Source organism: Egretta garzetta, unplaced genomic scaffold (genome assembly GCF_000687185.1).
Source record: "Egretta garzetta isolate BGI_Z169 unplaced genomic scaffold, ASM68718v1 scaffold40, whole genome shotgun sequence".
Lineage (NCBI taxonomy): Eukaryota > Metazoa > Chordata > Aves > Pelecaniformes > Ardeidae > Egretta > Egretta garzetta.
Genome location: NW_009258484.1, coordinates 2,588,547 through 2,603,394, shown reverse-complemented (window position 1 = coordinate 2,603,394; position 14,848 = coordinate 2,588,547). Strand labels below are relative to the sequence as shown.

The window sequence follows — 14,848 nt, the reverse complement described above, 5'->3', positions numbered from 1 at the left end:
TAAGAAATTGGGGTTGTTGACCTAGTGGTTTATTTTACAATTTCCTACTTGCTCATGTCTTTTGGACCATTTCAGAAAGGTTCCGTGAGTCTCTTGTGAAAGAATGCTTCTGCCTTTTGACTGGAGACCACTTTCAGGAAGGGTGAAACTAGGATGTTAGTTCTTCAGGTGGTTTTGTACATTCCCACTTGTTTAGGGTAAAGAAGCTTGTGGCATTAATTTCTAGAACTTGTTTGTGAATTGTATTCAGCGATCGAGTCAATGTCCCTCCTCATACAGAGCTTACAAGGGAGGAAGATTGTCTTTTTGGTTCTTTCTAACTTCTTGGGGTGTAGGAAACGTGCATTACCTTCAGAGTTGGAATTGCTTTCTTTTTGCTATTTATGCAGGCTGCATACCTTATCTCTGTCAGCAAAGGTAGAAGCATTGCCTTTGACTCTTCTTAAGGGGCAGTCTGGCAGGATCGAAGTCCAACCACAGTTACAGCAATGGAGCATTAGGAACTTAGAATCATAGAATCATAGAACTGTTTCGGTTGGAAAAGACCTTGAAGATCATCAAGTCGAACCGTTAACCTAATCCTGCCATCCCACCACTAAACCATGTCCCTAAGCACCTCGTCTACCCATCTTTTAAATACCTCCAGGGACGGGGGCTTGACCGCTTCCCTGGGCAGCCCGTTCCAATGCTTGACAGCCCTTTCTGATCTTGTAGCACTGGATCACATGGTATTTCTGTTACAACATCACCCTTCTGACCTACTGTCCCCATCATCTTTCTGCATCTTCCTACAGCCATGTATCATTGTAGCACAGCATATGCTTACTTCCTGCCACCACAGCCTGCTGAGGTCCAGGGATTTATTTACATAGCGATAGCTGAAGAAACTTTTTCTACTTAAAAAAAAAACCAAACCAAAACCCACTCTACTGCTAGATTTATTTTTTTTTTTTAATGCATATACTTAGTAAATTTAAAAATGGTTAAGATGAGGAAGAACTAGATCTGGCCGCTGCTGAACAGGATGTTGGACTGAATGAATCAGTAGCTTAGATAAAATGTTGAGCACCTTGAAAGTTAAATTAATAATTTATTTTTGCAGGGAAAAATGAGTCATTTTGTTGGTAATACCACTAGAATGCACCAAGGACGGCTCAAATCATTAAGAAAGACCAGGGAAAATAGTTACAATGTCTTGAATTTACTTTGTGTCAGTTATTAGACTAAGGATTGATTAAACACCAGATATCTTCATTTGTGAAGTTACATAGCCACAAAAAGGTTCGGCTTCTTCACTGGACATGAATGAGTGTGAATTAAATGTGAAATTACATTTGATTGGGAGTAAGGTGTTTGCACAATTATTTTATTTTACTGAGAAGTTTAATAAAGATTTTCTGTTAGAAATGTGAGCAACATACATTTGGAGGCTGTGGGGATTATTTACATGTTCAGCATCCTGAGAAAGAACACTATTTTGTCTGTACTTCTTCCTTTTTTTTCAGACTTTATTTTACAGTAATTTTTTTCATATCAGTTAGGTAATAGCTAAGTAATAAAAGTGACAATAAAAATATAAACAAATAAGGAATGTTTGATTTTTTTTATTTTTTTTTTTTGAGAAGGCAAAACAGGGTGGTGTAAAAATTAGAAGGGTAAGTGACAGCAATCCTGAGGAACTGTGCCAAAGCAGTTTTGCATCACTGTATTAGATTTAATGTAATGAACATAAAAGATGGAATATCCATAGCCCCCTGAATTTAAAAAGATTAAGAGGAGGTTAAGTATTTTTTATTTTATAAACTCTTATTACTACAATATGATGGCGTCAGAACATCAAAATTACAACTAAACATTCCTCTGAGATAACGTGATTATTAACATTCTTATTGTAATGGTATGAAGATGAGAGTCAGACATGTCTCTGTAAAACTGCAGTTAAAACAACTTGATGAGACCTGGTTTACCTACTTAGGTTGATATGATTTGCTTAAGGTCACCCTGGGTATTGGCGTTAAGAGGTAGGTATCACCTTATTAGAATAGTAGTGAACAGTTACTTAAAAGAATTAATGTTAGGAAAGCATACGATGTATCTATTCATAAGCGCTGCAATTTAAAGTTCATGAAGTTATATTAAAGTTTTATATAGCAAACTAGCTGTGTTCAAGCACTCAGTACTGTGGCTGTTAAAAGGTGCCTAAAGACAGAAAGTTTGTTTTAGTATGCCAGTGTAACCACCTTTGCCATGTACATATCTGAAGCTTGCTGTCCAAGGAGATTTGATATTCAGCGTCCTGAGATACCTGTCCTTGAGACCTTTTTCTTCACTTCAGTGTTAGAATATGTAAAGTGATTTTTAAATAATAATTTTTAAAAAATCTTGCTTCTGGGATGAGATGAGCATAAGATGCTTGTTCTAAAGAGGTTTAATGGTGGCTTTTTTGAGTCAGAGGCTGAATAAATAAAGAGTTTGAAAAGCTTTATGAACTTGATAGAGACCCAACTACTGTGAGACTAGGACTTTGTAATTCTTCAACAACAATCTGGTGTTTCAGTGTTGCCTGCAGTCTGCTCGGTGCAGCATGATGTCACAAAATCAGATTGGAAGTACTCCAAACAGCGCCCGTAATGTCCTCCTCTACCGTAACCGGTGACAGATAACAATCGTCGCTGTCTGTTGTTTCCACTTGCTGATAAATGAGTGGAACATCTGTTACTTAATGAGTATCTTAGGGAAAAAGGAGAAAGGGAATGTGAAGATTTCTTTTTTTCCAACCCACATTGACCTGTATATTAACCTAGTACACTTAATTTCTTTTTTTTATAAAGAGAATGTTTAGTTTCATTTGGGGAGATTAGTGTCTGATTTTGTATTTTGCTAAATAAAGTAGGGCATGTCCTACAACATCTTTTGGTATAAAAGAAATTTAATTGTTGGGAAGCAAGCATGCAAACAAAATTGTGGACCTGATTCCATATCTGATTCTGTAGCCGTCGTCTGACTTTTGAGGGAGCCATTTCTTACGTCCCTCTCCTCTGATGTGGAGCAGTGCTTGGCACATAGCGTGTCCCTGCCTTCCAGGAGTCCCTCCGCAGTGTCGCACATGTAAGGTGCGTGTGTGTGTTTGATTTTTTTTTTTTTTTTTTTGAGAAGGCAAAACAGGGTGGTGTAAAAATTAGAAGGGTAAGTGACAGCAATCCTGAGGAACTGTGCCAAAGCAGTTTTGCATCACTGTATTAGATTTAATGTAATGAACATAAAAGATGGAATATCCATAGCCCCCTGAATTTAAAAAGATTAAGAGGAGGTTAAGTATTTTTTATTTTATAAACTCTTATTACTACAATATGATGGCGTCAGGACATCAAAATTACAACTAAACATTCCTCTGAGATAACGTGATTATTAACATTCTTATTGTAATGGTATGAAGATAAGAGTCAGACATGTCTCTGTAAAACTGCAGTTAAAACAACTTGATGAGACCTGGTTTACCTACTTAGGTTGATATGATTTGCTTAAGGTCACCCTGGGTATTGGCGTTAAGAGGTAGGTATCACCTTATTAGAATAGTAGTGAACAGTTACTTAAAAGAATTAATGTTAGGAAAGCATACGATGTATCTATTCATAAGCGCTGCAATTTAAAGTTCATGAAGTTATATTAAAGTTTTATATAGCAAACTAGCTGTGTTCAAGCACTCAGTACTGTGGCTGTTAAAAGGTGCCTAAAGACAGAAAGTTTGTTTTAGTATGCCAGTGTAACCACCTTTGCCATGTACATATCTGAAGCTTGCTGTCCAAGGAGATTTGATATTCAGCGTCCTGAGATACCTGTCCTTGAGACCTTTTTCTTCACTTCAGTGTTAGAATATGTAAAGTGATTTTTAAATAATAATTTTTAAAAAATCTTGCTTCTGGGATGAGATGAGCATAAGATGCTTGTTCTAAAGAGGTTTAATGGTGGCTTTTTTGAGTCAGAGGCTGAATAAATAAAGAGTTTGAAAAGCTTTATGAACTTGATAGAGACCCAACTACTGTGAGACTAGGACTTTGTAATTCTTCAACAACAATCTGGTGTTTCAGTGTTGCCTGCAGTCTGCTCGGTGCAGCATGATGTCACAAAATCAGATTGGAAGTACTCCAAACAGCGCCCGTAATGTCCTCCTCTACCGTAACCGGTGACAGATAACAATCGTCGCTGTCTGTTGTTTCCACTTGCTGATAAATGAGTGGAACATCTGTTATTTAATGAGTATCTTAGGGAAAAAGGAGAAAGGGAATGTGAAGATTTCTTTTTTTCCAACCCACATTGACCTGTATATTAACCTAGTACACTTAATTTCTTTTTTTTATAAAGAGAATGTTTAGTTTCATTTGGGGAGATTAGTGTCTGATTTTGTATTTTGCTAAATAAAGTAGGGCATGTCCTACAACATCTTTTGGTATAAAAGAAATTTAATTGTTGGGAAGCAAGCATGCAAACAAAATTGTGGACCTGATTCCATATCTGATTCTGTAGCTGTCGTCTGACTTTTGAGGGAGCCATTTCTTATGTCACTCTCCTCTGATGCGGAGCAGTGCTTGGCACATAGCATGTCCCTGCCTTCCAGGAGTCCCTCAGCAGTGTCGCACATGTAAGGTGTGTGTGTGTTTTCTCCCTGGAGGGGACTAACTGAATCAGAGCAGAACCCCTCATTTGAACCATTACCTTAAAAACAAACAAAGAAATTCCTTGACGCTGAACTTTTATCTTGAGGTCTCCGTTGCTCCCAAATCAGAGATCTGCAGTATTACTACAATTTTCAGGATGATTCCAGTAAAGGTGAGTGTGTGTGTTACTGAGGACCTGTCGGCCATGGGACTGCGTGAATCTGCTGGGATTTGCAGAGCAGCCGTTCCTTGCCGTGTGAGTCAGCGGTGTGTTCAGCAGCACACGACCTTTCTCTCTTCAGTATTCGGCTGTTGAGCTGCTTGATCCCACTCTGCTGACCCTAGCAGGAACTGTACATGTCATGTGGAGTAGCAACTAATAAGCCCAAGTCATCTTTGCTCAGCATTTCTAAGGAATTCAAGTATGAAGAAATTGAATTATAGTATATAATAATGAAAATGGTTCTGAGGAGATCAGGGAAGGTGTAGGCCAGTACATCTGATAGGGTAAGCAGGTAGAAATCACAATTCAGAATAGGATTAGAGAGTAGGTGGGTGAATACTGGAAGAGTTTCAATATGTTTTAAGGCTCAGCATTTTCTGAAAGAAACTGTATATGAGCAGTTGATATCCAAAGTATTTGGCAAGCTGTTTCATCAAATTTTTAAAAGAATTTGAACTGCTATGATATAATGGGAGATTTTTACATGTCTAAAAACTGGTTAAAATGTACAATGAAAAGGACAAAAATAAATGCCCCGTTTTCATACTGAAGGGAGGTCACCAGTGGAATCCCATAAGGATCTGAACTGAGGCCTGTGCTCTTAATATATTCATAAATCATTTAGAAGAGGAATGAATAATGAGGTGTCAAAGTTTGCAGACACTACAGGGTAATTCAGGATAAGTAAAAAAAAAAAAAAAAAAAACCAACTGATAAAATGGCAGTTCAGTTCAATGTAAGTAAGTATGTATATGGAGAGAGGGAATAATCCTAATTTCACCTACAGACCTGTGGTCCTTAAGGTGATGGTTACTACTCAGAGAATGAAGCCTTGTAATTGAAATAGATTAATGAAGATGTTAGCTCAATCCTCAGTCACAGCAGAAGAATTTTTAGGCATCGTTATGAATGTAATTGAAAGGAAAAGATCAGAACAGCCAACCAGTAGGGTACAGTTCTGCTGAAATAACGATACAGAGAGTTGAACAGATTTGCTGTTGCTTCTAACTAGGAGTTGTCATATTAATCTAACAAGTAGAGAATATTCAAAACAAAGTAAGAGGCTTTTCAACATAATGTGTAGTTAACTTCTGAGACAACTTGCTAGGGGCTTTTGCAGCAGATGCTGTCACATACAAATATATCCCCACTAGCTCAGGAAGTCTGAAGAAAACACTGGAGGTTGTAAAGGGGAAAATTAGGCCAAGTGAAGTATATGCTTACCCTACCCTTGTGTTTTTTCCATGTTGTCTGTTAATGTTTATTGTTAATAAACAGGTATTTTTCTAGATAGATTTTTTGTTTTGTTTTTGATCTGACCTCGTACGGCAGTTTGTAAAAACTTTTTCAGTATGAAAACTCTTATTCTGGCCTCAGGCTCTAATTAAAACTCTAATTAAATTTCTCTCATGAGGGAGAGGTGAGAGGGAAGGGAGAAGTAATATTTTTGCTACCTCTCTTCCTATAGTGGTGGTCTTAGCGTGCAGTTCTCCTGTAGTCCTGCTGACACTAGTGATCTGACCTTACTTCCAATATACCTTTTGTCATACAGGTGTATGTAGATGTGAATAGAATCTGCTAAACAGACCAGAAATTTGTTCTCGTTAGTCTCACTTCATCTTGGTACCTTTTTACTGTACTGAATTGTGGATGGTAGTAATTTGTTGTTTGCTGTTGTATAACTTCTTTATCTTGTGTGCCATTCACTTAAACACAAGACCGTATTAGATAAAGCTAGGCTAGGACCGTAACATTTTTAAATATTACTTCATACACCCAAAATAGTGTGTATTTAAAATTAGCAGAAGTTTAGCGGTTAGTTCTAAAAGATAATTTTTGGAATGACAAAGTTGTCTGTTCTCTGGGAATATCTTGCCTTATGTTAGATTAAAAATATCAGTGCAACAAAATAGTTGAAGGGGTTTTTTGTTTCTGTTCTAACTTGTCATCCATAAAATTTAAGTCAGCTTAGCAGTTCTTACCATGAATGGATGGAATATGGGGCTGCTTTTTTTTTTTCCCCTTGAAGTAAAAACTAAATCAAATTCTAAAGCTAATAATTTGACAAAAGATTACTTCACCTTCTTATTAATTTGTAGGGTCATGCAAACACAGGAGGTGTGTATATCCTAATTTCTGTAGATGTTTTTACAGGAGACTCATCTTGATTGAATACAAGGCAGACAATACACTTTATTTATGGTGTTCAGATAAGATTGCCATTGATAAAAAATTTGCATTAACTCCTAATATTAACTACCCACATCCTGTCCCAGGGGTCACATGTGAAATTACAGATATCTGAACAGTTACTTCAGGAGCTATTGGAGTATTACAGCGAGCAGTGGGGTAGCACAACTCATGGTGTAATATCGGTAAATTTTAGTTGCTCAGCAGCTGGAATTTAAAGCTTACTAGCCATGGCCTCCATCCTGTATAATAGCATAGTACTATGTAACTACATCAGTGTTAAGTTGTTGCGTGGTATATTTATGACATTGTTATGTAGTACATGACTAATTGTCCGTGAAAGTATTTATATCTACGTACACAAGTATGTTGTTCAGTACCTTGGTTGTGTTCAGTGCATGTATGTGCTGTTCTTGTAGCTATTCTTTTTTGTTTGAATTGGGTAGAATGTGTGTGTGATACAAATGTAAGTCCAAATTACGTGCTTAACTGTTCTTGCTAACATCTTAACATCAGATGCAGTCCTGCAGCAACCACCAGTTTCCATGTTAATTGTTGCTGTATGTAGTTTTTCCAGTCTTTTAAGCCCTGGCCTTTACTTTTCTTCAGAATGAAACAGTAGATAGAGATCAGTACTATTTTTCATTAGTTAAGGACAATTTGAGTAGCAGTTAAAATTGCTGTTTTCAGTACTAGGCAGGCTGGAGACCCCACCATGTGAAGTGCAAGGGCATCATTGAGAATTGCTAAGAGGACACCTAGTGAAGGGGACACTATGCGTGTTTATGCAGTATTGTTGGATAAAAGTGTAGCAATGCAGTGAAATCAAAGAAGTTCTGTATCATCGCAGTCATCCCGTTTTGCACTTGAGAAGCACCTCCTCAATTTTTTTTTTTTTCCCATAGATGCTGTTAGTCAGCCAAACCTCTCATTTCTTTTTCACTTCCCTTCTCTTTTGGGATTCCTACTGAAAATACAGGAAAACATGGGATCAGATTTCCTTAATTTCATTCTAGGCATCCATTAATTTGCCAGCACTCTTTACAGACTCCTCCCAGGCCATGTTGATAAATGCTATGATTAATGAATTTGTTACCATGTGAGTTTTTTTTCCTAGTTGAACATGATTTTTCTCCTTTATGGGAGAAGGAGGGGATAAGTGCTGTTTAACGCACTTCACTGTACCGTTCAATGCGTGAACTGTGTTGCCTCTGCCTCCTTTGTCTGAAGAGGTTTCCTCTATAGGCATAGAGTGCTTCTGGTCAAGGAAGTTTGTATTTCCTGTCATCTGGGTGCTCAATTACTGCTTGTTTCCAGAGAAGGCTCAAAAGAATTATCAGAGAAGTTGTACTCAATAAGCATGTTTTAGTTTTCTTTTTGGTTTTTTTTTCCAGTTTAAGCCTTTCAGTTACTTTTTTTGACAGGTGTTCATGTCTTGTTGGGCTGCAGTTTCCTGTACCGGAGCTGCATGGGTATTTACATATCCTTCATCCAGATCATGTGCCTGATTCATTATAGTGGGGCATTTATCAGTGCCTCGATGGATGTGTAGCTAGCTTACTAAAGGATTTCATCATTTCTAACTTGTTATATCACCTCAGTTAATGAGGATTTGAAGATGGGGCATAGTTTCTTTTAATGAACATTGCTCGGGAGACACATCTAGGATTTACCTATGTCATAACATAGGTAATAAGTACACCACCAGTCTGGTAAACACAACAGCTTAGAACAGTTTTAATCTGGTGGAAAACTTTTAACTGATAGTAACTCTGTGCTTCATAAACTCATCAACTGTGATAGGCTTTTGGCTGTAAGAGATTATTTCTGTACAAATACTGGCAAGATCATGCAAGATGTTTATCACCTGAATAACCTATTTAAAGCTCAGGAGATTCTTTAAAAGGATCTTTCCAATTGTGGCCAGCAGAGAGACTCCACTTTGCTGTACCAGTTGCATTTTTCCTTTTCTTATATAAAATGGACAGTAAATGAAGCCTAAATCCTGCTGGGAAAGTTCTTGAATTCCAAATTGAACACAAAAGTTGTCATAATTGCTCACACAGTCTTTTAGTGCTCCTCAAATTTTAGCAGAGGTAGGTGTGATGTCTTTTATGGTTATCAGCTCTTCTTCATTGACAGTGAAGCTCATCCATGGTAACTTTTTCTTTTGAAAGAGGCAATTTAGTGGTTGGTGTGTCTTATGTGGAGGAGAGGTGAAAAAGAAATACTATCAAACAGTACCAAAAGAACAGCTATTTTTGTGGCAGTGCTTGTGCTAAAATAGAGTACTGCTTTTAAATTCTCTGCTGGCACTTACAGATCAACATAAAGTATTCTATGAAACTTGCAGGAATCTTTGGTGATTATTTTTAAAGATGTAAGACTTCATAGTCTCTTGAAATGTGCATCTTGATTTGAGCCATTTACTTTATGAATAGAATCATAGAATTGTAGAATCATTTAGGTTGGAAAAGAACTTTAAGATCATCAAGTCCAACCATTAACCTAACACTGCCAAGTCCACCACTAAACCATGTCCCTAAGTGCCACATCTGAATGTCTTTTAAATACCCCTGGGGACGGGAACTCGGCCACTTCCCTAGGCAGCCCGTTCCAATGCTTTACAACCCTTCTAGTGAAGAAATATTTCCTAATGTCCAACCTAAACCTTCCCTGGTGCAACTATCGCCCATGGTTCCCTGGTCCCCTATCGCCCATTACCTGGGAGAAGTGACCAACACCCACCTCACTACAACCTGTCAGGCAGTTGTAGAGGGCGATGAGGTCTCCCTTCAGCCTCCCTTTCTTCAGGCTGCCGTCAGACTGACAGACCTGTTCCCCGCATCCTCTTTCAGGCCCTTCTTGTAGTTGGGTGTCACGTTTTGAGTTTCATGTTAGCTAAAACCTGAACATATTAAAAACAAAACAAAACAAAAAAACAACAAAAAAACCCCCCAAACCTGTAAGCTAGCATAGTCCATTTCTTGATTCTTCTCTCTATATATTTGTTTCTGCAATAAACCCCATGAATGTATAAGGTTTTAACTCTTGTAATGCTCACCTCTTGAGCAAAGCAGGGAATTCATGTTAGTGTCTGGGAATACCAAACGTGCAGGAGTAGCTGTGAGTTTTAATACAATGGGCTATGAAATTCAGCATATCTAGTGCAGTTCTTAGCACAATATGATTAAGTGCCTAAATTTTGTAGCAGGTGAAAAGAGACTTTTTCATTTGCCTAGCTTCCAGATGGTACATAGAGGGAAAATAGGTTAATTCCTATTTTCTACACGAACTAGTACATACTTATTAGCAGATTTCTTCTCGGTAGAAATTTCAGTCTAGTTACAGTAGAGGTCTGTTCCATTGCGGTTTTAACATTTCTATTTTTGTAAGGATCTTGCATAGCATCTAGACCTCTGTGATCCTGGAGTTCTCCAACGCTATGATAAACCTTTTCTTAATCAAATCCTTCATAAGAAACACAGTATTAAAGGATGCTTTGAATGTTGTTCATTCTGTCATGGATGTTCTGTTGAGGACTAACAAAAATAATGGTTGTCTTCACAGATAAAACTATTTGCAAAAATAAAGTCCTTCACTCATGGTAGAAAGGGAACTTTGAAGGTAATCATGCTTATCACGCTTGAAAGCTCTATTCTGATCCTTTATGTTTTTACATCTCCTTTGCTCTGACTTAATAGTAGTTCTAGAATTGGCTTGAAATGTGTATGTGTGCATATCCAAAGGTTCTTTTCCACAGGCTATATGTACTCCAGAGGAAACAGTCCACGTAAAGGATGTCTGCAGCAGCTTACAGAGTTACATTCGGCAAAGTGGATACTCTTCAGCTCGTGAATCAACTCTTTCATACTGAAAAGATGTTGCCAGAAAGACCTCAAAAGCAGAAGGGGCTTCTGATCAGCCTTTTCCCAGAGCAATGGTGTGATAAACAGTGGACGCAGGTTGAGTCAGATACGGAATAATCTTCTTGTGAGGCAGCTGGAATTCTTCCAGAAGAGTTTAGAACATCCACGTTAGTTGAAAGCAGTCACAGTCCTTTTCCTCAGGGAAAAAGGAAATTAAGCTAAGAAAATAAGTTTTATAACTTTTTATTTTTGACACAAGTCCTATTATGTTATTTTTTTTCCCCCCAGTTGTTAGAATGCACTCTTTTGTGCTGTTTTTTTGTTATTGTTTTTTTTTTTTCCCCTCCTTCTTCCCTTCTTTTGGTCAACAATCTGACTATTTAAACATATACTATGAAATCACTACAGATTCCTTCCAGATAATAGGATAGTAATTTTAAATGTTTTAAATGGCTTTCAGTAAGAGGAGTTCATATTAACTTTTTCATATAAAGAATACAGACAGCAAATATTTCTAGGTCAAATTAAGTGGTAGTTTGAATGATCGTTATAGCAGTTTTCCAAAACAGGAAAATTGCATCTAACAAAAGAATGATTTTTGGTTTTGAATATTTTAAAATGTAATATCTCCTCTCAGATGACTGGTTTGTCTTTAGCCTTTTAGAATATTGATTGTAGAAATGAGGCTGATGGTGTCTCTGGAGGAAAGATCCCTGTTTCTTTTGTGTATGTCAGAGATGTAACAAACTTGACCGTTCTCTTTTGACTGGTAATGCCTCTTTGTCAGACTTGCATCAAAATCCATGGTTGTTTTCTGGGTCTCGTTTTTAGGGCTTTAGCTTGTTTTCTTTCCTTTTCTCACAAGAGATTTGGAAAAGGCCATAGAGCCGTTTATCTTGCATCCAAGAATCAAATCGGTGCTTACAATTAGTTGTCAGAACTAAGGCTGACTGCAGCCCTAGACAGAAACCACAGGGATTTCTAATGGTCCTGTCCTGTCTTTTTTTTTTTTTTTCCAAATGTTGATGACTTTGAAATAAAAACGTAGATTCTTATTTAACTGTTTAGTGATTTGGTACACTTTGCTGAAAGTGCTCATTTCTGAAGACTTGGGGGGGGTGGTGGTGGGTGGTGCATTACGTATCCAAGCCTGTCTGAGTCTGGTAAGGATTTTTTTCCTAAAATTAGGCCATAATCTTATTTTAAATCAAAGTAATTTATTAGAGGAATAAATGTATATTTTCAGAGTATCTGAATCACATTATTTTAACTGTGTTTAGGCAGTCAGTGTATCATCTTCTACTTTGTGCTTTTTCAATTATATTTCATAAAGGAAAGCTCAATGCTTGATAGCCACTAAGGTATTCTAATATGGCCCCAAATAAAGCCTCATTGCTGAGCTTGATGCTACCTTTCTGTCAGCGATCATCAAAGCCTAGCATTTTAAAACTGCTTATATTGGTAAATATGTATAATTTCATGCGTTCTGATTACAGTTCCTTAAAATCAGTTTTGCATTTAAATCAGCCTTAGAAATAGTGTGGGAGGTTGGAGGCTCAGCTGACTGAGTTCCTGGTTCTTCATGATGTTAGCATGAGTAGATCCACCTATTCACTTATATTCATAGATTAAAAAAAGGAAGTGGGGTTTACTTTTTTGTATCTTAGCCTGTTTCAGAAGTTTGAATGAACGGATAATGATATGGATGAAGATACTAATAAACGTTAATAATAAACATACTAGAATTAGATATTTTCCAAAATTTTTCTCTTACTTCACAGAAGAGACTTCTGTGTTGAGGGATGACTTAGCCCTTCAGCAAGCAGACTTTGACAGTTAAACAATGGGTTTGGTCTGTTTAGTTATATTTATCTCCAAAACCTCAGATGCGCTAGTTAATTAGAGCATCACTACAATGTATTTACTTAAGACCTAAGCTTGAGGTGGATTGGGAGCTGGCTGAATGACAGGGCTCAGAGGGTTCTGATCGGCGGGGCAGAGTCCAGTTGGAGGCCGGTAGCTAGTGGAGTTCCCCAGGGCTCAGTACTCGGCCTGGTCTTGTTCAATTTATTCATCAATGACCTGGACGAGGGGACAGAGTGTACCCTCAGCAAGTTCACCGATGACACAAAACTGGGAGGGGTGACTGATAAGCCGGAAGGCTGCACTGCCATTCAGTGGGACCTGGACAGGCTGGTGAGTTGGGCAGAGAGGAACCTGATGAAGTTCAACAAGGGCAAGTGCCGAGTGCTGCACCTGGGGAGGTTGAACCCCATGCACCAGTACAGGCTGGGGGCTGACCTGCTGGAAGGCAGCTCTGCCGAGGGGGACCTGGGAGTCCTGGTGGATGACAAGCTGACCATGAGCCAGCAGTGTGCCCTTGTTGCCAAGAAGGCCAATGGTGTCCTGGGGTGTATGAAGAGGAGTGTGGCCAGCAGGTCAAGGGAGGTTTTCCTCCCTCTCTACTCTGCCCTAGTGGGACCCCACCTGGAGTACTGTGTCCAGTTTTGGGCTTCCCAGTTCAAGAAAGATGAGGAACTCCTAGAAAGAGTCCAGAGGAGAGCAACAAGGATGATAAAGGGACTGGAGCATCTCCCCTGTGAGAAAAGGCTGAGGGAGTTGGGCCTGAAGAAGAGAAGACTGAGAGGGGACCTCATCAATACACACAAATATCTTAAGGGTGGATGTCACGAGGATGGCTCCTTCTCTGGAGATATTCAAAGCCCGCCTGGATGAAGTCCTGTGTAGAATGCTCTAGGAGAGCCTGCTTTAGCAGGGGGGTTGGACTAGATGATCTCCCGAGGTCCCTTCCAACCCTTGTGATTCTGTGATTCTGTGAATTTCAAATGTAATTTTAAATTTAGTTTTAATAATTTTTTACTATTAAAAAAAGAATAAATTTCTCAAAGATTTAAGCAGCTCTAGATGCAAGGAATCGAACTGACTTGAATTGATATTTTCTTGGTTTATTCTTGAATGAACTACAGATTTGTGACATTTTCTTCTTTTGTCTCCTTGCTGAAATACAGGCCAGGCTCTCTAAAGGTAGGAATTATTTTTCTAGTGTATTCACAATTTTGGTGTTTTGAGTTCCTTCTGTAACTATTTCGATAAAGCAAAATGTGTGTTAAGCACATAAATACAAGCTGTTAATCTACAACAATAGAAAGGAGCCTTTTGTTACAAGTAGTACTAGGACAGAACAGAAAATTCTGTTAGTGTTTGCTGGTTGATTTTTGTCTGTCACTTGAGCAATTACTGTGCTGCTTTATATACAGGGAATCTTACTCTGCTGGAAGTTTTGATAATGATCCTTCAGAGCATGGCATCTGTCGGTCTTCTCAGAAGCAGACCTGTGTTGTTGCAAGCAAGTGTAAGCTGCTGCTTTGTCTGCTGTCCTCTTTCTTCCTGCAAGGACAAGTAGTAGGTGTCTGAGGAGAGAGGAGAAAGGAGGAAGACAGAGTAAGATGCTGAGGCTCTATACAATGCTTGCAGGACAGAAACTTTAATGTAGTCCAGCAATGTTTTTCATTTTTTAGCAGAAATAAAAGGAGAGCCAACTATATACAAAGTACACTCATTTTAATTAAGCACAATCTGCACCTTGTGGAGGAGGAGGTAAATTGTGCTAATCATCTCCATACATGGCACATTAGAGGTAGCATTTTTTTAGTGTTTTCTTTAGAGAAATGATTCAACAATTAGTTCTGCTTTGATATTTCAGAGACTTTTTTTTTTTAACTGACTTGGTAATAAAGGGAAATTCCCTAACTGCAGTCTTTGCCAATTAGGAGTCTGTGCTGTGTGTCTTTGTGCTGTCTCCTGCTTACTGAAGGAAACTTAGCGAGGACCTTTCTAGAGATGTTGCATTTAGAAGTGCTAACACTGACCGTTGCCACTGGATGGGACAA

At 38.3% G+C, this 14,848-nt stretch overlaps 1 protein-coding gene across 1 annotated transcript in view; it reads left to right on the top strand.

The window, feature by feature from the left end:
- NBEA (neurobeachin) overlaps window positions 1–14,848 on the top strand; it is a 513,899-nt gene that overhangs the window by 31,578 nt on the left and 467,473 nt on the right. Inside the window, 1 exon segment of the mRNA XM_035900172.1 lies at window positions 8,804–8,813. Coding sequence (XP_035756065.1) covers window positions 8,804–8,813 — 10 coding nt within the window.